The 21,706-nt window shown below is 44.4% G+C and overlaps 1 protein-coding gene across 3 annotated transcripts; it reads left to right on the top strand.

Annotated features, from left to right (window-relative positions):
* Positions 1-153: 153 nt before the first annotated feature.
* LOC128399697 (uncharacterized) lies at positions 154-18,241 on the top strand. Of its 3 annotated transcripts, none has more exons than XM_053361371.1 (14): positions 154-880; positions 1,410-1,706; positions 2,105-2,258; positions 4,243-4,529; positions 4,874-5,182; positions 6,732-6,879; positions 8,170-8,376; positions 9,686-10,010; positions 11,735-11,886; positions 12,382-12,431; positions 13,222-13,392; positions 13,832-13,921; positions 15,139-15,292; positions 17,215-18,240. In XM_053361371.1, the coding sequence occupies exons 1-14, from the start codon at positions 589-591 to the stop codon at positions 17,492-17,494; spliced, it is 2,916 nt and encodes a 971-aa protein (XP_053217346.1). In that variant the 5' UTR covers positions 154-588; the 3' UTR covers positions 17,495-18,240. The 3 variants fall into 3 exon arrangements, with proteins under 3 accessions (XP_053217346.1, XP_053217345.1, XP_053217347.1); XM_053361370.1 differs by having other exon boundaries at positions 6,729-6,879; positions 17,215-18,239; XM_053361372.1 differs by lacking the exon at positions 13,832-13,921 and having other exon boundaries at positions 6,729-6,879; positions 17,215-18,241.
* The last annotated feature ends 3,465 nt before the right edge of the window (positions 18,242-21,706 follow it).

The following is a 21,706-nucleotide window of genomic DNA, read 5'->3' as shown; positions in this document are numbered from 1 at the left end:
GGGCAGGAGCAGGGACCGAGAAACGGGAGCTCACCCCGTCGAGGAGATTCGAATCGCCGACCTGATCGGCAAGTCCTAGGCTCTGTGGTTTAACCCACAGCGCCACCCGCGTCCTTAGGATGTGTCTATTTCTATTGGAGAAATGCCGGAGGGTATGAGAAAGTACGACAACCCTGCGATGTAGTCCGTGGTTTATACGACGGGGTTAGGCGCTGGAGGCTAAACCTGCTTTGGATTTCCAGGCTGCAACAAAAAGAAAGCCCGTCTCCTTCAACTCGCCGCCTCGCTGCCCAAATCCGCCGTTCCGCTTCCTGCTGCACCGGCTTGCCTGGGGCCCGATTTCTTCCTCGGTTTACACCACTGCCAGCCCGCTTCACTTTTACCCTTCCGGGACAGGGGGAGGGGGGAGGAGGGAACTGAAAGCGAAAGCGGATCCTCGCCTTTAACAGACGGCGCCCCACCCGCCTCCTTTGGCCCACGGCGGGGTTTCAAGCTGCTGCCTTCTCCCCCCCGCAGCCGTCGGGGGCAGGTTTTGCAGCGGAGTCGGACATCTCTGCTCCCTTTCTCCTCGGGGAAGGAGAGAACGCGATGGCGGAGGAGAGGAAGAGGACCGTCCGCGACCGCCTGGCGGACGCCCTGGAGGAGTTGAAGGAGTACGATCTGAAGCAATTCAAGTTCCATCTGAACGCGCTCCCGGCCGAGGAGGGCTATAGTAGCATCCCCAAGGGGCGGCTGCAGAAGGCGGATCGCTTGGACCTGTGCCGCCTGCTGCTCGGCTACTACGCCGAGGATGGCGCTGTGGAGGTGACGCTCAAGGTGCTGGGATGCATCAACCGAAGAGACCTGCGGGAGAAGCTCCTGCAAGTCAAAGGCGGTGGTGGTAAGGAGAGGCGCGGGGGTCGCAGAAACACACTGGGCCGGGGGGGGGGGGAAATCTGCTCTCGGTGAGTCCAGATCAACTCGTCTGAAAGTGGGACAGGCTAAAGCAGGAGAGTTTGGGGGTTTTACCTGGCCCAGGTGTATCCCTCTTCCTTGCTGCAGGTGGAGGTGGATAAAAACTCCTAAGTCAACAGGCTGGCATAAGACTAAACCTTTCCTTCACTTCACCTACCAGATTAATTTTGTTCTATAATTCCACATTTTTATATTTATTAATAATTTTATTAACAGTTTTATTAAATACTTTTAAAAATAATTTTATTAACAATTTTATTAAATACTTTTAATAATAATTTTATTAACAATTTTATTAAATACTTTTAATAATAATTTTATTAATAATTTTATTTATAAGTTTTTTTCTTATGGATTATAATCCAGCAGTTCCTACAGGGGGAATTCTGTGCTGCTGTTTGGGTTTTTTAATCGGAGACCCGTTTCGATGTGAACTTTTCTTCTAATGTTCCCAGCCCTCCTCGATGGCTGCTTTGGTCTGAGGCAATGGCAGCGGGAAATCAGAAACATTGGTGGAAGAGTGTTTCCTTCCTTTGAGAGAGATGTTGCTTCACTTCGTTCTTTGAGAGATCCTTCCTTCTCTCTCCGGCTCTTCACTTCATTTGACAGCTGTGGGATGGGAGACTTCAAGTTTGCATCGACCAGAACCAAAACAGTCAGTGGCAAAAGCATTACCAGAAGGAGGATGGTTGAAAATGGACAAGAAAGAGTAGAAGTTGAAGTTGACCAGTCAAATACTTTAGCTATAAATGGTAAGAAGTGGTTTCTCCTTTTAAATAACTAGTTATTAAATGCAGATGTTTAACATAAATGTTGAATGAACACCGATTTGAGCATTTCATTGGAACATTTTGGAAAGACTTCAAATGGCAGCTGAGGTAAAGTATTTATAAACAGCTCATTTGCACTAATGATACCAGTTTTCACCTTAATTGCCAGGGGGATTCAGTTTTCCACCTGCTGAGATTATCCGTATCTTTTTTTTTACACTTCCTTTTTATATTACATGATTGCAGGTGAAAAGCAATCTTGCGTGGGCATTGGGCACTGAATTTGTTTTCTGTGAGGATCTACCTGCACAGGAAAGATTCTTGAGTAAGGCTGATCTTATCTGTCCTCTCTCATTTTTTTTTCTTTTTTCTATCAACAGGATCATCTGCAACCATCGGAGAGACAGAGGCCGTTGCCAGTTGCAAGAACTTAAAAATCAAGGTTACTGAAGTGCTGGATGGAGAGTTATCTCATTTGGTAGAGACAAAAGACAATATGGCAGGAAAGGTTTTGTCAGGAAAAAACACCAGGAGGTAATCTCAGTGCTTAAGCGATGGACGGTTCTTGTTGCCAAGAACCACACAACTTTATTGCGCTCCTTGCTCCATGCCACACTTACACCTCAGCTACCGCTGCAACACTGTCCCTCTCTGTTGGTGTTTTGTATTAAGTAGAATAAGGCGCAAGCTGAGTGTGAAATGAGAATTGGAGAAGAAATTATAGGAGATGGGTAAAAATACTTTGAGAGGCGCGTGGAGGTGAGACGGAAAAGAAAATAGAAAAGAAGAACTTTCTTCACTTAGAACCACTGGGCTATATTCAACTAAGTTCTACTCAGAGTAAACCTATTGTAATTTCCAAACCTAAATTAATTATATCCATTAGTTTCTATGGGCCTGTTTTGACCCATTGAGACTAGCGTTGGCTATAATAACCCTCTGGATCCACAAATTCTGCCTAAAACGGGGACGCTGTCACAATACAGAGCAGATACCTGTCTGGTGGAAACTGAGCCGCAAGGAAAATGCAGCAGCAAATAATTTACAGTAGTCATTTTTGAAGCTGGAATAGATATATAGTAGTAGTAGTAGTCAGTTTTATTGCACATAGCCAAAGGCTGCCGCAATGTACACAGAATTATTTGACAATTAGAAGAAAATATACTGAATTGATAAAAAAGACTTAAAACATTTATATTATTAAAACATTACGTACTCTAAACAGAGCTATAAAAGTACCCTAATGTACAAATAAAAACATTAAACAATAAAATTCATAAGCTAAAATCATCACGTGGCCACTAATGTTAAAAACAATATCAATTAATACAGTGTGCAATTTATATTCAGAGTTTGGTGACAAAGAGCATAGCCTGAGGTAGATAGATAGGATCAAATAAATTCATCTCCTTTACAGTTAATGGCTACCTTGGCTATATAATTTGCTCTAATTTTCCTAGCAGCAGTTGCAAAAAGTGCTACACGCCAGGTCACATACTTATCTGTGTCTGCGAGGGGATATAAAATAATGTCAAAGGGGTTCTGTCTAGGGGACCCTGTATAAGTACTAAAAATATTTTTCTTGCATCATTATATAAGGGACAGTGCAAGATATAATGCATAAGGTCCTCTACTTCAGAACATCCCCTAATACAGACACGTTCGTTTTTTGGTATGCCTCTGTGTCTCCCATCTCTATAAGCAGAGCTTATTGTATTTAGTCGTACTCTGTAAAAGCTTTTTGAAGTTGTGCAAAAGTCAATTCATTAAAATAAGATGTATGTTCATTGGCCTCTTTAAGTTTAAAATACAATGGGGCACATGTAGATGTGCACATAGAGTTTAGATCATTTTTAGTTGCCACTGCCCTTATGGTTCATTTTAAGATATTTTTCTGGGAATATAAGGGAAGTTCTTTAATCTCAGTCACTGAGAGGTCATATTTGCCCATCAGTTGGGCAGCGTGATGTACCCAGTTTTTAAGGGGTAATCCATTCGAGAGCTCAATCAGGCATTTTTTTGGTAGCCTAGTGTTGTCCATCTGTTGAACTCTAAACCAGTAACAGAGAATTCTTTTATCGAATAGATATATAATGCCAGTAATTGCCAGCTGATTACAGTGAATTCTGCCTCAATCTGCCACTACAGTGGTACCTCAGGATGCAAACGGTATGTAAGATGTGACGGCATGTCTGCAGGTGTGTGGGTCGCGTTTCGCCGCTTCCGCGCATGTGTGTGACGTCATTTTGAGCATCTGCGCATGTGCGAGCAGCGAAACCCGGAAGTAGTGCACTCCCGGAAGTAACACACTCAACCCAAAGCACATTCAACTTGAAGCATGACTGTATTTAGTTGTTGGCATATCCCTGGTGATAGAAAGCTTGAGAAAGTGTAGGTTTCATGCTAACCCTTTACCTCCAGCCAGCATCACACAGAGTTGTTGGTTTTACAGCAGACTGAGACTGTTCCCCTTCCTGCCTAACTTTGACATTTCTTTTGCTTTGCCATTTTGTTGCAGAAGGAGTACAGTGGCGAAGACCACCCACAGCCGTCTTTTGGGCACCCTGGAGAACTTGGCAACATACAATTTGAGGGAATTCAAGTACCGTCTCAACTCGCTCCCAGTCAAGGAGGGCTACAGCAACATCCCCAGAGGGCGCTTGGAGAAGGCAGATCCCATTGACCTGACCCAGCTGCTGCTTGGCTACTACGAGCATTATGCTGTGGAGGTGGTCCTCACAGTGCTGAAATCCATCAACCAAAGAGATCTGGAGAGGAATCTTCTCGCTATCACAGAGAATGATGGTAAGGAGAGCGGAGTCCCGGGTGCACACTGAGCTGGGTGTGGGGAGTCTGAGAGATGAAGGAAAACTATTCTTGGTAGTCCAGAGCATCTCATCTGAAAGAGGATCTTTCAGAGTTTCGGAGAAAGGAGGAGTTTTTGTTTCTTACCTGGTCCAGGTGCATCAGAACTCTTTATTACAATACACCAACAGCCTCTGATTCAGTATCAACCTCCTCCTTGATTTTGTTTCATAGTACCAACGTAGGGGGAAAAATCCTAATTTAGGGAAGGATTTAATTTTTTTAGACCCACCTTAATGATGTCTATAGAGAGTGTTTTCATTATAATTTTTGTTGTTCCCCAGGCCACCTCGATGGCTGGTGTGGTCATGGACAATGGCAGTGTGGAAACAGAAATGGAGCCTCCTGTAGATTTCCTTCCTTTGGGAGGGATTTTCCTTCGCTTCGCCATTTGAGACAAGGGGGTCTTATTTCATTCTCTCTCACGCTCTCTGCATCGTTTGATGCTCTTGGGGCAGGAGATTTCAAGTGTGTATCCACGTCAATCGAAATGGTTGATGGCAGAAAACGCATCAGAAAGAGAATGATTGAGAACGGACAAGAAAATGAAGAAGTTGAAGACATTGACGAATTAAACCCTTTGGCTATAACTGGTAAGACACAGTTCTACTTTTAAATAGCCAGTTATTCAGCGCATGCCTTTGTCAGAAGCGTTCAGACTTACAATGAGTCCTATTTGGAGCATCTAGTAGGGACGTTTTTGAAAAAATTAAACACTTTCATTATATATTGCTTCCGCCAGCTGTATGGAACAGAAGTGAAATATTTTTGCGCTAGGCCGCTGGACATATAATGTTTCTCATGGGGCATTTGTGGTTTGAACAGCTTAGCAGCACTATTTGTGCATCCTTAAAAGGTAAAGTTAAAAGGGCCCCTGACCATTAGGTCCAGTCGTGGCCGACTCTGGGGTTGCGGCGCTCATCTCGCTTTACTGGCCGAGGGAGCCGGCGTACAGTTCCGAGTCATGTGGTCAGCATGACTAAGCTGCTTCTGGTGAACCAGAGCAGCGAACGGAAACGCCATTTACCTTCCTGCTGGAGCGGTACCTATTTATCTACTAGCACTTTGACGTGCTTTCGAACTGCTAGGTTGGCAGGAGCAGAGATTGAGCAACGGGAGCTCACCCCGTTGTGGGGATTCAAACTGCCGACCTTCTGATCGGCAGGCCCTAGGCTCTGTGGTTTAACCCACAGCGCCACCCACTTACTTTGAGATAAATCTGCTCAGTTTAATGGGGCCTTCTCTCAAACGACTTTGGATAGGATGAAAGCCTTGCAAAAGTGTTTTCTGGTTTTTTTACAGAGATGTTTAAGGTCAAGTGTGTTCCTGAGGAAAAACATTATTTGATAAAGTGCTTAGGAAGGGCAATAGTCTTGAATTACAATGCTCTTTCTGGAATACTGTCACTCCCATAGCTCTCCCTGTATCCTTGCTTTCTTTTTGCTGCTTACTGGGCTCTGAGAAGGTTTTGTCTCCTTCCCAGAGGCTAGCAGGCAAGACAGAAGACTAAAAAAAAATCTCTCCACAGTGGGAAAGCCCAGGGGGTGTGCAGGTGGGGGAAGAATAAATAAATTGAGAGCAGGGAATGGCTGCTTCCCCCCTTCCATTTATTTACCCCCCCCCCACCTGCATAAGGTTGAGATCACATAAGGAAAGTGAGCATAAGTTGCAGACCTAATGTATGAAAATGAAAAGCAAAACTTAAAAAAGAAGAAGTGTATTTTGGGGATAGACAGTGTGCAGTGTTCAGTTGTGCTCCTTGTTGTACATATTTTGGGGGCTGTGTAAAGCAATGAAGAGGGGGAACCTCATCAACTTTACAGCCCTACCGACTCAAGTCCATAAAAGTCTACACTACAGCATAAAAGTTTACAACATGTGCTTAGTCAAAAGCAGAGTGATCAGCCTCATAGGAAGACTTGAGTGTACTAAGCGTATATCCGAAACATATTAACCAGCTTACTCTAGCGCACACATGAAGTATGGAGAGATAGGCCATCATTCAAGTAAGGCTGCAATCCTAACTCCTCTAACTTTAGAGGGAGACCCACTGAATCCAGTAGGATCTACTTCTGAGCAGACCGGTTAGGATGGCACTGTAAGTCTGGTTTATCTCTGCACTCTCTCAATTTCTCTCAGCAGGGTCACCTGCAATCATGAGATTTCCAGAGGCAGCTGCAAATTTCCAGAATTTAAGAAACGAGTTCTCCCATGTGCTAGCAGGAGATGTATCTGTAACTGAAGAGGAGGATCTGGGGAGAGAGATTTCATCAGAAGGAGCCGCCGGAAGGTGATCTCTGTGCTTAAGCAATGAGTTAAAGAGTTGCCAATCATCACACCTTGTTGAAGACTATGCCTACAACAGAGCTATAGCTCAGACGTCTGCCGTTCTCTCTCCTGTCTCTCCTGGTGCTTTTGCACTGTGGAGAAAATGGATAGACAAAATGTGGTTCTTAATTTGGGCTTGTATAGCACCCTCAGTATGCATGATAATTTATGGAGGCCAAGAGGGACTTGTTGTTGTTTAGTCGTTTAGTCGTGTCCGACTCTTCGTGACCCCATGGACCAGAGCACGCCAGGCACTCCTATCTTCCACTGCCTCCCGCAGTTTGGTCAGACTCATGTTTGTAGCTTCAAGAACACTGTCCAACCATCTCGTCCTCTGTCGTCCCCTTCTCCTTGTGCCCTCCATCTTTCCCAACATCAGGGTCTTTTCCAGGGAGTCTTCTCTTCTCATGAGGTGGCCAAAGTATTGGAGCCTCAGCTTCAGGATCTGTCCTTCCAGTGAGCACTCAGGGCTGATTTCCTTAAGAATGGAGAGGTTTGATCTTCTTGCAGTCCATGGGACTCTCAAGAGTCTCCTCCAGCACCATAATTCAAAAGCATCAATTCTTTGGCGATCAGCCTTCTTTATGGTCCAGCTCTCACTTCCATACATAAGAGGGACTTACAACCTATAATTTAATACATGTGGCATAGCTGGGATGGGAGAGTACAGAATAAGAATACGCATCAATTTCATTTAAACATTCTTAGGGTTATTTACAGCAGGGCATGCCGACTGCCATAATCTTTGTGGGAAAGATGGATTTTTCAGGTGGGATTTTAAGGGGCAACCCAGGGAAATTTGAGTGCTGGTATAGAGGTCAGGAGAGATAAAAGGGCATCTTCAGACAACCGATTTTGTGGAGCTCACTGTCACAGAATGTGGCAAAGGCCATTAGCTTATCTTAACATTAAGATGATGGCCATCCAATGGGATCAGGCTCATTCATTTGCAACAAGTTGCTAGCCATGATGGGTTAGCTGTGCGGTGACAGCATATCGCCAAATACCAGGGAAGAATGCTGTGAAAGTGCATCATCTGCTAGAGCTTCCTGGTGGCATTTAGGTGTCTGCTGGGGGCAACAAGATGGTAGACCTCTTTGGCTTGAGTAGAGTTGCCAAATTGAGGAGGGATTTGAACTCAGGTTTCCCCTGCTCCAACTCACTAGTCTACCCGGCACATCACACACTTGTTTTCATAGTATATCTTAACATATGTAAATGATCTTCTCTCCTCTCCTTCACCCTCCTTAAGATCTGCTTTGTGCACAAGTCAGAATGGAGTGACCTTGCTAGGGGCACATGCTCCTTCAAAAAGGACGCCTGGTCTGGAGATGTTCCACGAGAGGATCCCCCAGAACTGCTTGGAGAACTTGCAACACATCGGCAGAGGGGGCTTTGGTACCGTCTTCCGAGCTCAGCACAAAGAAAAGGGGATTGTGGCGGTGAAGATTTTCCACCGGTAAAGCTGGTGGCTGGGTGTGTGGTTGAGGATGGAATTATTATTATTATTATTATTATTATTATTATTAGAATTAGAATTTATATACCGCCCTATACCCAGAGGTCTCAGGGTGGTTCACATAAAAGATCACAATATAGAAAGTCAAAGTAAAAACAATAACCCAATAATACCCCCCCAAAAAGGGCCACATTTTAAAAGGGTACAGGATGTCGATCAGGTCAACCAAAGGCCTGGTTAAAAAGGAACGTTTTTACCTGGTGCCTAAAGGTATATAATGAAGGCACCAGGTGAACTTCCCTGGGGAGAGCATTCCACAGACGGATTGTTACCACCCTCCAGACCTCTCGAGGAGGAGGCACATGAAGAAGGGCCTCAGAAGATGGGGTCCGGGTAGGTTCATATGGAAAGAGGCGGGCCTTGAGGTATTGCGGTCCTGAGCTGTTAAAGGTTTTATAGGTCAAAACCAGCACTTTGAATTGGGCCCAGAAACGAATAGGTAGCCAAGTGCAGTCGGACCAGGATTGGTTTAATAAGCTCAAACCATTTTGTTCCGGTGAGCAACCTGGCCTCTGAATTCTGCACTTGCTGAAGTTTCCAAACTGTCTTCAGAGGCAGCCCAACATATAACGCATTGCAGTAATCTAACCTTGAATTAGTTATACAGATTTGGTAGAGCCTCTATCTTGCACCCACAAGGTCCCAAATCCCAGACTCTCTGCCTTCAGCAATGCGGCAAAGAATTTTAAGGGCTTGGGAATGTATGTTGTGACTTTTTTGGACGGTGCCAGGTTGTTTTCTGGATCCTTCAAAGGAAACCCCAAGGGCAGGCCAATTTAGACTGCTGACATCTTGGTTCCATGTTCAGAATTTTGTAGCTAATGCTCCTTATTCATGGAGTTCCTGGGAGAAGAGCTGTCTGTCTAGGTCAGGCCGGGAGAGAGCCCTACCTGAGACCTTGGAAGAGCCACTGCTAGTCAATGTAGACTGGCCTTCACCAAACCTGGTTCCCTCCAGATGTTGGCTGCGGCTGATAAGAATTATAGTCCAAAAAATCTGGTGGGAAATGGGTTGGTGAAGGCTGGTTTCGGCTGTACTGAGTTAAGTGGACCATTGATCTGACTTGATGTGAGACAGCATTCCATATCTCCTCCCAACCTCCTCAGACCAGCTCTTGACAGACTCAGGAGCTCTTGAGACCTTCTGATTAGGCAACCCCATCTTGAGTTCATCATTCAATGAGTCCGTGTCTCAACAGTATTTTGTAACTTTTCCTTCGACTCTCACCATGGATTCTTTCACCCTCAAGCACCAATGCAACCAGCGCAAATGTGTCCTGCATCCGACAGCAAGCCCTGTCTGAAGCCCGCTTCATGGATGAGGCATCTTTCGCCCCCATCCCTCGTCTTTATGGTCTCTATGAGAAGGGAAATGAAGTGGGCCTAGTGATGGAGTATGTGGAGAACGGCAACTTGTCTGGCTTGCTGTCCAGTGCCTTGCCCTGGCCCTTGCGAATCCGCATCCTCTACCAGGTAGCCCTGGGGATAGACTTCCTGCACTGCCTCCATCCTCCGCGGTTCCATCTGGATCTCAAGCCCAGCAACATCCTGCTGGATGAAGCTCTGAATGTGAAGGTGAGCCATACTCTCCCTCTCTCTTTTTAATTGGGACCAGTCAAGGTCAGTGCTCCCTTTCTGCTTCTGGGAAAGTTTTTCTCTATCGGCTGAGTGACTCCAGGCAACCATGTCATGGAGCGCTTGTAAGTTGCTGAGATTCTGAAATGTGTTCTTGGGTGTAAGCAGGCCTCTCGAGCTTCCTGCTAACTCCTCCTGAAGCAAGTCTGCACCAGACCATGTGCTCTTGCAGCTTGCATGTTCACGGTGCCGTTGCAAATGACCACATCCATCGTACAATGGTTCCAAATTCCTTACAGTTGCTGGAAGCTTGCAATATTCAGCAAAAAAAATGGCAAGATTCTTCGCCATTGTAATGTAGCCTTCATACTTTGGAATAATTAAACACTCATTTGAATGTTTCTAGCATAACAAACACAAGTCACATTAAAAACTGTGCCACTGCAGGGTCAGTCATAGCATCAACCAATTCGTGTTCCCTCTTCATGGACATTATTTGTGATTTCTCTGAAGCAGACACCAGCAATCTCTACTTTCCACAGTGATGATGTTTCAGCCTTATGATACGCTCAGCTTTTGTTCCTTACGCCACTTGCCTTAAAACAAAGAGAAATTTTAGTATTAGAAGTATTAGAAATCTTGCATATTATAAGTAAAAAAATTGAGGCTGTGGCCTAACAGAGTCTCATATCATTAAATGAAGGGTTTATGGTCATAATTTGCAGGGGGTAGATGACTCTTGGGTTCCCTTCCAACTCTACTATTCTATAATTCTATGATATTTGGTGGGGGTGTCATACTGATGTATATATTTTGCTCTAGGAGGTTTTGTTTGCTCAGAATCAAGTATACACCTCCAAAGTGAACACTAAATACAGTGGTACCTTGGCTTAAATCTTAATTCGTTCCGGAGGTCCATTCTTAACCTGAAACTGTTCTTAACCTGAGGTACCACTTTAGCTAATGGGGCCTCCTGCTGCCACTGCGCTGCCGGAGCATGATTTCTGTTCCCATCCTGAAGCAAAGCTCTTAATCTGAGGTACTGTTTCTGGGATAGCAGCGTCTGTAACCTGAAGCGCCTGTAACCTGAAGCGTCTGTAACCTGAAGCGCCTGTAACCCGAGGTACCACTGTACATTAGTTCTTGTAAATGAGCCACCCCAACTGCTAGAGAGCTGTGAAAATTTGTGTCCTGGGCTTTTAAGACTCATCTACCCATGTACTATCTGAAACCAGAGTGGCACATTGGCTGCCAGATGTTGTTTTTTCCCCCCAGCTCTCCCACCCAACTATTAGTCTTCTGATACTTTTCAATTCTGTAATATAAAATTTCTTTATGAGCGTCTCCTGCTTGGAGACCAGAAGAGGGGATGCTGCACCCTTCTCCCCCAGTGATGAGAGTCTGCCTGCTGTGCAGAGCAGTGGTGCAAAACCCAGTTCCTTGTGGAGCGGCACCGTGGTTAGTAATCCTAAAGAGGACAAAGTGCAGGTAAGTCAATACCTTGGGAAGGAGCTGTCGCTCAGAGGCAGAGCACCTGCAGTTCAGTCGCCAGCCTCTCCAAGTAGGATTGGGAATGTCCCCTTTCTGAAGCTCTGGAGAGCTGCCAGTCAGTGTGAACATGACTGGGCCAGATGGACCAATAGTCTGACCTGGCAGGAGGCAGCTTCCTATGTTGTCCCAGTTGGGAGTTCTCTTCACTGTTTTGCCTTGTCTCCCCCATTCAGGTGGCAGATTTTGGCTTGTCCAAGTTTGGGACAACTCAGCGCTCCCCTCTCACCTCTGAAAGCGCAGAAGTATCTGGCGGGACCCTCGAATACATGCCCCCCGAAGCCTTTGCCGAGTCCTACAAGCCAGACCCAGCCACAGATGTCTACAGGTGGACAGAAGCGTCTGCTGTGGGGCACAAGGGGGTTGGTGCAATTGCATGAGCACTATAGAATTGGGAAAAGGTTAGCATGACAGATGCTCAACTAGATGGGCCATTGGCTCGATCCAGAAAGGCTCTCCTTACGTCCCTGTCTTTGGAGCACATTGTGGGTCGGATACACTTGCACAACCTGAGGCCATTGGGACTACAATTCCCATCAGCCCCAGCTGGAGCTTGTAGCATTTGTACTCCAAAACATCTGGAGGGCACCAGATTGCTAAGGCTGCTTCTTGTGTGAATGAATGAAGGCAGTGAGCCTGACATTGGTTAACCTCTCTCTTGCGGCGTTCCTTCTGCTTACTAACCTGTAGTACAGGATAATGTAGAAGCCCAGGAGATGGAAAACGGCATGGGACCACTGATATTGCTGTCCCACAGGAAGAGGAAGGATCTCAGTTGAAGTTGGGAGGAGCTTTTAATCGACTTGCTTTTTTTTCTTTTCAGCTATGGGATCCTCATGTTCTCAGTGCTAACCGGCAAGGAACCGTATCCATGTGAGTTGCGCTCTTTCTGCCTATGGCTTATTTCTGCCTGTCTGAATTACAGAGAATATATATTTAATGCAGTTGTGCCCTGGGAAGCCAACACAAGAAAAAAATGAGCACCCTTCCAATGGGGCGTCTACAGCATCTTGTGGCAGGGAGTCAAGCACATACAGTGGTACCTCGGGTTACATACGCTTCAGGTTACAGACTCTGCTAACCCAGAAATAGTACCTCGGGTTAAGAACTTTGCTTCAGGATGAGAACAGAAATAGCATGGCGGCGGCGGGAGGCCCCATTAGCTAAAGTGGTACCTCAGGTTAAGAGCAGTTTCAGGTTAAGAACAGACCTCCGGAACGAATTAAGTTCTTAACCCGAGGTACCGCTGTACTGGGAAAAGAAGGCTTGTGCAATTAAAGTTGCCTTGAGGCCAGGGGAGGGGAACTGGATCTGACTGGTGTGCCGGATTCTTATCTCTTATCCCCACCCCCATGGCCCAAGTGGAACAAGTGGGTGGGGCTGCCAGCCTGTCAATCACCTATGTTCAGGTGGCCCATTTTTGCCCATGTGATCAGCTGGTGCTTGGAGCTTTCAAAGCACTGTGCATGGCAACAGCAATTAGCCAGCTGGTGGTTGCAATCCCCCTTTGCCCCAGCGTCACCTTTGCTGCATCACCTATAGGGCGGTGGGCCAAATAGCGAGGCCTGATGTGGCAAAGGTTCTCCACCCCTGCTTATGACTGTGTCAGGCGATATGTCTTGGAAATGTTCTCTTGAATGCCTCGATCTCCATCCCTGCTCAGCCAACCCTCAGAGAGACAACTCCATCTTCAGAATGCAAATCCAAGAGAATCAAAGGCCAAACACCCAGGAGCTGGAGGGGAAGATACACGAGGTGGAGAAACTGGAAAATCTGATCAGCCTAATGAAAAGGTGCTGGCAGAAAGAAAAGGCCCAAAGACCATCCTTCCAGGGTAAACGTGACCTCTTCTCACCTCTGCCCCTGACTATCAGTCCTTATTATTATTATTATTTTAAAGGTGCTAGGCCTCAAGCCTCTTCGAAAGTTGAGTCTTCTGATTCAGAAGCCCTTCTTTAACCCCAGAACTTGTGAGACAAAAGAAATGCACTTCTGGAGGGGAAAGTGTTGTGGGAGATGGCACATTTTCAAAGGTCCTCTTGTTCATTAGATAAACCCAGGCACTGAAAACAGATTTTGGGGCTGAGCCCTGGTAACCCTGACTTAATGTCAAAGCACGCAAACGTGACTCCGTGAGTGAATTTATAAGCGCTTTGGGGCTTTCCGTGTGCCTGTGGGACCGACCCTAGTGCCATTTTGAATGCATAGAAAACCCTGTCAGAGCTGTGTGGAAAAGTGTGGTGTTCTTTTGTTTACTTTTCAACTTTGCTCAGTCTGCAGCCAAGAGATGGAGGAAATCTATTCCTGCTACATGCCGCACATTGAGACTGCTGTTCGTGAAGTTCAGAATAGTTTGGCAAAAGGTAGTAAAACCATGTTACTTATCAGTTTTGTATTCTCAACCATCCACTAGGTAGCAGTAATGTGCCAATAAATTTATCACACCTTTTTGTTCCTCAAAGTGTACGCCCAAGGTGCCTGGCAATAATTTTTTTTTTTAATGGAACAATTTTAAAAAAAGATTACTGCAGCAGAAAATAAGGAAACAAAAGAAGCTCGGGATAAATGGGGCCAACAGACTGTTGTTGTATAATGGTTAGAGTGTCAGACGAGAACCTAGGAAACCTGGGTTCAAATCCCTACTCAGCCATGAAGCTCACAGTGTGAGCTTGGGCCAGTCAGACTGTCAGCCTAACCTACTTCATAGGGTAGTTTTGAGGATAAAATGGGGAGGAGGAGAACCACACCTTGAGCTCCTTGGTGGGATATAAATACAGTAGTAGTAGTAGTAGTAGTAGTAGTAATAATAATAATAATAATAATAATAATAATACCAATCTCAGTTCTGTGTACCAAAAGCACATTTGAGCAGGACAATGTTAACTAGATTAGTTGAGCTAGGGAGTAATAACCAACATTGTGTGTGTGTGTGTGTGTGTGTGTGTGTGTGTGTAATAATATATAATATAATATAATATAATATAATATAATATAATATAATATAATATAATAATATAAATATATCTATTGAATTTTCTGTTTTACAATGTAGAATAGTCATTTAAACAACTTTATAATATCCAAAGCTTCCCTTCTTCTCTTTTCATTTTGCATAACATAAATCCCTGCATATTTTATATAAACCAGACCATTCAGTATTCCATTATTCCATCCATCAAAACTTATTTACACCGTTGAATTTATCTTAATTCTGCCAACGTTTTCAAGTGCACCCCCATATATTCAATAAACATTTTCCAATCTTCTTTAAACGTATGTTCTTCTTGTTCTCTTATTCTGTATGTTAGGTCCGCAAGCTGCGCATATTCCTTCAGTTTAAGTTGCTAATCTTCTTTAGTTGGGACCTCGCTTTTAGGTCCCAACTAATAACCACCATTTTGAATCAATCTCTTAACAACCACCATGGCTTTTGCTGTTGGTTCAGAAGGCAGGGAAGCCACTCTCATAAACAGAGTCTCCACCGGCTGTTGCTGGTGAGCACGTAATTGGTCTGTTTCCCCAGGGCAGATATGCCATTGGGTTGATTAAATAAATCTCTTTCTCTGTGTTTGCTTTCTAGCAAAAGTCCTCCCTTTAAGGGTCACTCAGGACCAGGCCGGACATCAGAGTGGAATAAAGCGCCCTTGGTCGGAAGTGGACTGTGCCATGCCCTGTACCATGGAGACAAAAGAGGATTTGGAGAGAGGCGCTTCTTCAAGAACAGCTACCAAAGGGTAATTTCTGTGCTCAAGTAATGAGCTGAGGCATTGCCCAGTATTGCCCAGTTTTTGCTGGAGGACCACGCTAGGGGCCATGTTTACACCAGGACTGGACGTACACCTTCTTCTTCTGTTCTCAATTGCTGTGGCTGTGTCCCAGGAGCAGCCGGTAGTAAGAATGTGGGGAACTGAAATACAGGTCAGTTTTGGGCAAAGACTTGTTTGATTGGGACAGGGCTGTTATCCCCAGCAAGGAAGTGATGTTGAGCTGGATGGTTGAGGCAGCATGTGAAATGCAATGGTGTTGTTATGGTAACTGTGGGGCTACTGGATGGTTTTCAGAAGCTGAGTTAAACATTTGGGATGGGTTGGAATGATGTTGTATGGAGCTGTGTCTGAGGCACACATCTGAAGAGGAGAGTATGAGATCATGCCACAGTAAGTGGGCCAGGCCGGGGCAGGGGGGGGGGTTGAAAGGAATATTTAAAGGCAGTTGGGGTGGACATAGAAACTTGACAGTTGGAAGAGGGTGGAGAGGATTAACCAGACAGAAATGAGGTTTAGGGTGGGGAGGAGGTGACCTATAGCCATCTCCAAGCTAGCAGGAGTAATCTGGTCTCCCCACCAGCAGCCTAAAGAGGAAAGAGTGAGAGAAAAGGGCTGTGTAGCAGGCTGTGGGAATGTTGTGGATAGTAGGAGAGAATATATTGATTAAATGTTATCCTTCCTCACTCACACTAGTGAGTCATGTAGCAGAGCACATTCCCCTCAATACGGCAGGAAGCTAGTTTGCAGATTCATTTGAATCTCTTTAGTTAAGCAATCCAGTCTGGCATGCCCATATTGGATTTCTTCCTGGTAAGACCCCTTTTGATCCCTCTCAAAAGAATAAAGACACAACAGTCTTTCCTTAAAAGTAACAAGACGTTTACTTACATTCAGTTCACAGTATGATCCCTGAAGGCAGGCTTTAGCTTGTAGTTACAGAGAAAGGTGTGGATTCATCCCATATGAGGACTGATCCGATGTGCAGTCCAAGAGAATCAAGAGAGAGAAAGATGGCTGCATGACTGGACCTTTTGTGGGGTCTGCAAGGGTCACCCCCACCTACCTGGTGTAACAGGCAGTTATACTGGCTGGAGTGACATCCCCCTGTGTCCACACTAGGGAAACAAGGAATGTTGTATTTTGACTGCTCCAATGGATTACATCACACACAGGCCTTGTTCCTTGAAGTGTTTAAGAGAGATTGAAGACCTCCCCTTTTAATGGGTGGTTAGAGATTTTGCACTATGGATCCCTGGATTTTATCACTGTTTAGATTATTATTAGATTTATGGCAGCAGTTAAGTACCTAATTAGGCTTGGCAGGCCTCTCTATTCGGCCCATAAGGTAATTTTGGCCAAGCCAAACCCATTTTCCCATGCTCAGATAACTGCCACCAGACCTCCCCTTTCATGATGTAACCATGATGTATGGGTTATGTAGTTTTGGGGGGTGTAACATGGGGATTAGCAGCTAATAAAAGTTGGGGGGCTCTTTTGTTCTGGGCTTCCATCTTGTTCCACCTTGTGGCAGGTGGGAGTCCTGTCACGACAGTCTTCAATAAAGACCAAGCCTACTGGCTGCTGTTTTGCTCTGGTATTCCTGGCTGGTGTCCTTTTTTTGTCCAAGGGAGCCCTCAGATTTCTCCGTTAACAGTGCTCCCCCCTCCCCTGTAACGTTGTGCTTGACATCAGGTGTGGGGAAGGCCAAGATGGAGCCACCTGCCGAAAGCAACACCTCTGTGTCTTTGCCTGTGTGGTTTGGATGATACAGGCTGCTGAAAGGGCAGTAAGATAATCTTACTGTGATTTCAGGTGATTGACAGGTGGGAGGCCCTGGAAAACAGATATTGTGTGTGTGTGTTGTAATGTTGCTTCCCCTTGATTCTCAGCTCCATTTGTTTGGAATCTCTGCCTTCTGGTGAAAAGCCTGCTGATCGTATAAAGAAGTCTAAAGGGAAGTTAACGGAAGATTTTGCTCTTCAAAGAAACCGAGAGGCATTCCTGAATATAGCAGAAGAGAACCGTCTTCTCACGAAGGGCGAGTGTTTATGCCTGAGTCAGATGAATGATGCACAGGAGTTTGTGGAGAGCCTGGTCAACACGGTGCTGGAAAAAAAAGAAATAATGCATAAGTTATTCCTCTACTGTCTGGAAGAGCTAAGGCTATGAGCTTGGAAAGATCTGCCTATTTCTGAATATTTAGAAAACGGTGGCTTATGCACTGATTGCTCTTTTTTAAAGAGCCCATCGAAGTCAGGGAGAAAGACTCCAAAGCACACAATTTTCTGCTGCTATCTTTTTTACTCCGTATGTGGAAAGCTTTCCATTTTTTAAAGAAAACATTACTTCTAAAGTAATGGATGCATAAGAAATGGATACAGTGCCAACCAAACTGAACAATTAGATGGGATAAAATGCCAGTCAAATATAAAATCAAGGTTGGAATGAACCTTTCTCAGGAGACTATTTTATATTTGTTTCTCTGCCGCTTTTCATTCACCTTTTCAGTTTGCACTTTCCTAGTTTTACCACCCCATCCCCCCCATCCCCTAATGTTATGCTATATACAGCACTAATATCGCACATGGAATGTTACTGATCTACAGAAAAGACTTGACGACCTGAAAAAAGAGACAATGCATGTACTTGTGTAAACTAAAATATATTTAATAAAAAAATATTTTTTAAAGAAAAGTTTGCACTTTCCTGACAGGTGCCTTGAGCAACATCTCTTCTGGGGGACAAAGAGTGTTGGTAAAGTATTTTAGCTTGGGCTAAGTTAATATTGTTATTTGGGAGTGGGGAGTGTTGTATTTTCCCCAAATGTCCCTAAAATCTGTATAGGGAAGTTTTAAATGTTTGATGTCTTACTGTGTTTTAATTTTTTAGAAGCCGCCCAGGGTTCTCCCAGGGTGGCATAAACATAAACATAATAATAATAATAATAATAATAATAATAATAATAATAATAATAATATCTTAATCTTATACCTTTTACTCCTGTTCAATAACAGGGTTTATGCTATGCAACTATTTTAGTTTTCCTGGACCCTGACCAATAGTATTTGCAATCTGTTGGCAGACCACAATAAGTTAATAAGAAGGTGGACCACGTTTGCAGTAGCAACTAAAAAAAAAAAGCCATAAATTTCTGAAGACTTTTGTCTCACCAATTGTCCTAGGGACTCCACTCCAGAATTGTGTAGGATTTACTTCTTAGCCTTTTCTTCTCCTGAAGATGTCCTGCAAGGCAGTGGATATGGATTTTTCCTTGGGGTTTACTCCTGAACCCTTTCTCAGAAATGAGTATAGCCCCAAGGCAGCGGAGGTTTAGGCCTAGTGACTTCCTTCTCCTATGGTCTACCTTCCCAGGTTGGGCTACAAATTTAATAAATCTTCCACAACCCCTGGTGTGATGTGCTAGCCATGCAGAGAGAAATTAGGAGTGCTTACTAGTAATATTAAAGGAGAGCATGATCTGTGTGGCATAAGTAGTTGAGCTGAACAGTCTTGCAGTCTGTAGCTGCATAAACGCTTGGGCACATGTAGAGAGAAACAGCTTCTACCTACCTGTCTTTTCTTTTTTAAAAAATAATTTTTATTAACTGGCCAACCACATCAAATTAAATCACATCACATAAATTCCAAATTACAAAGCCAAATTTTGAATTTTGTTGGGGGGACCCATACTTCAAGATACAAAGGGGATTCTAATCATCTTCTTGCTACTGCGTTAATGTCCAAATCAGTCCCAATCAGTCCAAACAGAGTTCATAATTCTATCCAGTCTTATCTTGCTGTTTCCACATCATATCTTGTTCATATAATTCTCTTTTTTCTTTATGATCTCTTCTGATAGTCTCCTTAAGCTGATAAACACAAATATAATAATCCTGTGTGAATTTCCCGTTCTTCCAATCCAAGTCCAGATGGTTTCCATATATCATCTCCTTCATAGATAACATCGCTCTTTCCATCATAATTTTATGAAGTTGTCGCTCTTAAGTCCCACTGAGGAGTTTAATCCATGATATATAAACAGCTTTGTTTCTCTCTTTCTCCTCCCAGACTCAAGACCTCCGACAGAGCTTCCCAAAATGGCGACGGCATTTTTAACTGCGTCATTCCAAAACTCTTATGCCTTCCAGATTTGTCTTGAAACATTGCTTTGGTTCGAAAGTTTATCTCCACACAGCCTTAAATCCACAGCTTAAGTCCTTAAAACGACATTTCTGACTCATTAGGGGAGGGGATTCTTGTTTAATCACATAAAAAGAAAGGAAAGCTTTTCCCCCCCTCCCCTCTCAGTCATTTGCCGTACCGTATCTTGACGTATCTTCTCATGTTTTATTCTTGTCTTGTTTTATCAGAGATCTCTTCTGTCAGCAGTCTTTACTCCCCCTCCTTCCTTGAAGTATGTGCAATTCATCTCGTCCAAATTGTTTCTTTTGAAGTTCTTGCAGCTAGTGGCGCGAATCAGAGACAGCGTCCAGGAGTGCCGAAATCCCACAAGAGGGCTTTGTGCCTAGTGCCCCCATCCCCACAAATTCGGGGGTGGTATAGGGCACAGCAAGCAAGGGCCGCCCCCCCCCCACAATCCTGGGGGGGTTAAGGAGGCTAATTACCCCCATCATAGCCTCCAAATTTCCTCGTGTGGGTCGGAGAGATGTTATTGTCAGCCATCTTCCGATGCGCCCCCTAGTGGCCCTCTCCTACCTACCTGTCTTTAGTGTAACATGGGAACAAGCCTATCAAAAAAGAAATGGCAAGTTTACCATGTAATATGTGATCCAGCGATTAGGCTGTATGAACGCTACACACATCAGTTTTGTATCATTTTGCCTGTCCTCACTTCTCAGAAATCCTGGGAATTTGAATTCTGAGGTGCAAAGAATCCTCTTTCAGAAGTTCCTAGCCTCTCTTCACAAAACAAGAACGCCCAGAGTTTCAGGAAAAGAATTTGACGGTGAAGCACTTTGCTGCATGGGCATGACCCTAGTAACAGTTACAGATAGGTAGCCGTGTTGGTCTGCCATAGTCAAAACAAAATTTTTTTCCCCTTCCAGTAGCACCTTAAAGACCAACTAAGTTAGTTCTTGGTATGAGCTTTCGTGTGCATGCACACTTCTTCAGATACCTGAAGAATCTGAAGTATCTGAAGAAGTGTGCATGCACACGAAAGCTCATACCAAGAACTAACTTAGTTGGTCTTTAAGGTGCTACTGGAAGGAAAAAAATTTTTTGTTATGACCCTAGTAAGTGAGTCAATTCCCATCTGCTTAATTTTGGTAATGGATCTGTACTCTGTGCATCCTCTCTGGTCTCCTTTAGATTGGTGCTTAATGTGTAAGTTTAGTTCAGTTCAGTTTGATTGAAAAAGCAGGGGCATTTTATCCCAAGAATAATATCGAGCAATTCAGTATAGTGCAAGCAAAGCATTTAGTACAGTGGTGTCCAAAGGGCCAGAGGGCCAGATTTGATGAAGTGAAAGGCCATAATGGCCGACCAAAGTTGTTAACCTTTTTTTAGGATTGAAGTTGTTGAACTTTTTTTAGGATTTTACCCCAAAGTTGTTGAGCTTCTTTTATAGGATTGAAGATTGAGGTTTGGGGGGCCAGATTAAACTGACTGGCGGACTTTGCGCATGCCTCGTTTAGTATGTACAGTGGTACCTCTGGTTACGTACTTAATTCATTCCGGAGGTCCATTCTTAACCTGAAACTGTTCTTAACCTGAAGCACCACTTTAGTTAATGGGGCCTCCTGCTGCTGCTGCGCCACCAGAGCACAATTTCTGTTCTCAGCAAAGTTCTTAACCCGAGGTAATATTTTTGGGTTAGCGGAGTCTGTAACCTGAAGCGTATGTAACCTGAAGCGTATGTAACCCGAGGTACCACTGTATGTACGAAGTGTTCAATGGTAATGGATACTAGCTAATTCGGGCCCTAAAAAAAAAGATGGGCTATTCCACAAAGGGTCTAGCTAAACTCTAGAATTCTCTACCGCAAGATGTAGTGGTGTTCACCAACTTGAGTGGGTTTATTAAAACAGTATTTGACAAATTCATGGAGCACAGGGCTATCCATAGCTTTGCTGACATTCTACCTCTACTGCCGAAGGCCAGTATGCCTCTGAATACCTGCTGCTGGGGAACACAAATGGGGAAAGCACTGTCAGGCTTGGTTCCTTTTTGTTCCCTTGGTTGGTCACAGTGAGACCAGGATGCTGGACTAGATGGGCCTTTGTCCTGGTCCAGCAGGGCTTATTTCCATATGAGAGAGTCAGAAATTGAGACTGTGGTGTGTGTTTTTGCAGCAGCAAGATGACTGGTGCCCAGCTTGAGATTCTACCACTTCCCCCACATACAGAACTTTCTCTGCCT

The sequence above is a fragment of the Podarcis raffonei genome, chromosome 13, assembly GCF_027172205.1.
Source record: "Podarcis raffonei isolate rPodRaf1 chromosome 13, rPodRaf1.pri, whole genome shotgun sequence".
Classification (NCBI taxonomy): Eukaryota; Metazoa; Chordata; class Lepidosauria; order Squamata; family Lacertidae; genus Podarcis; species Podarcis raffonei.
This window is presented reverse-complemented; position numbering and strand designations above follow the sequence as displayed.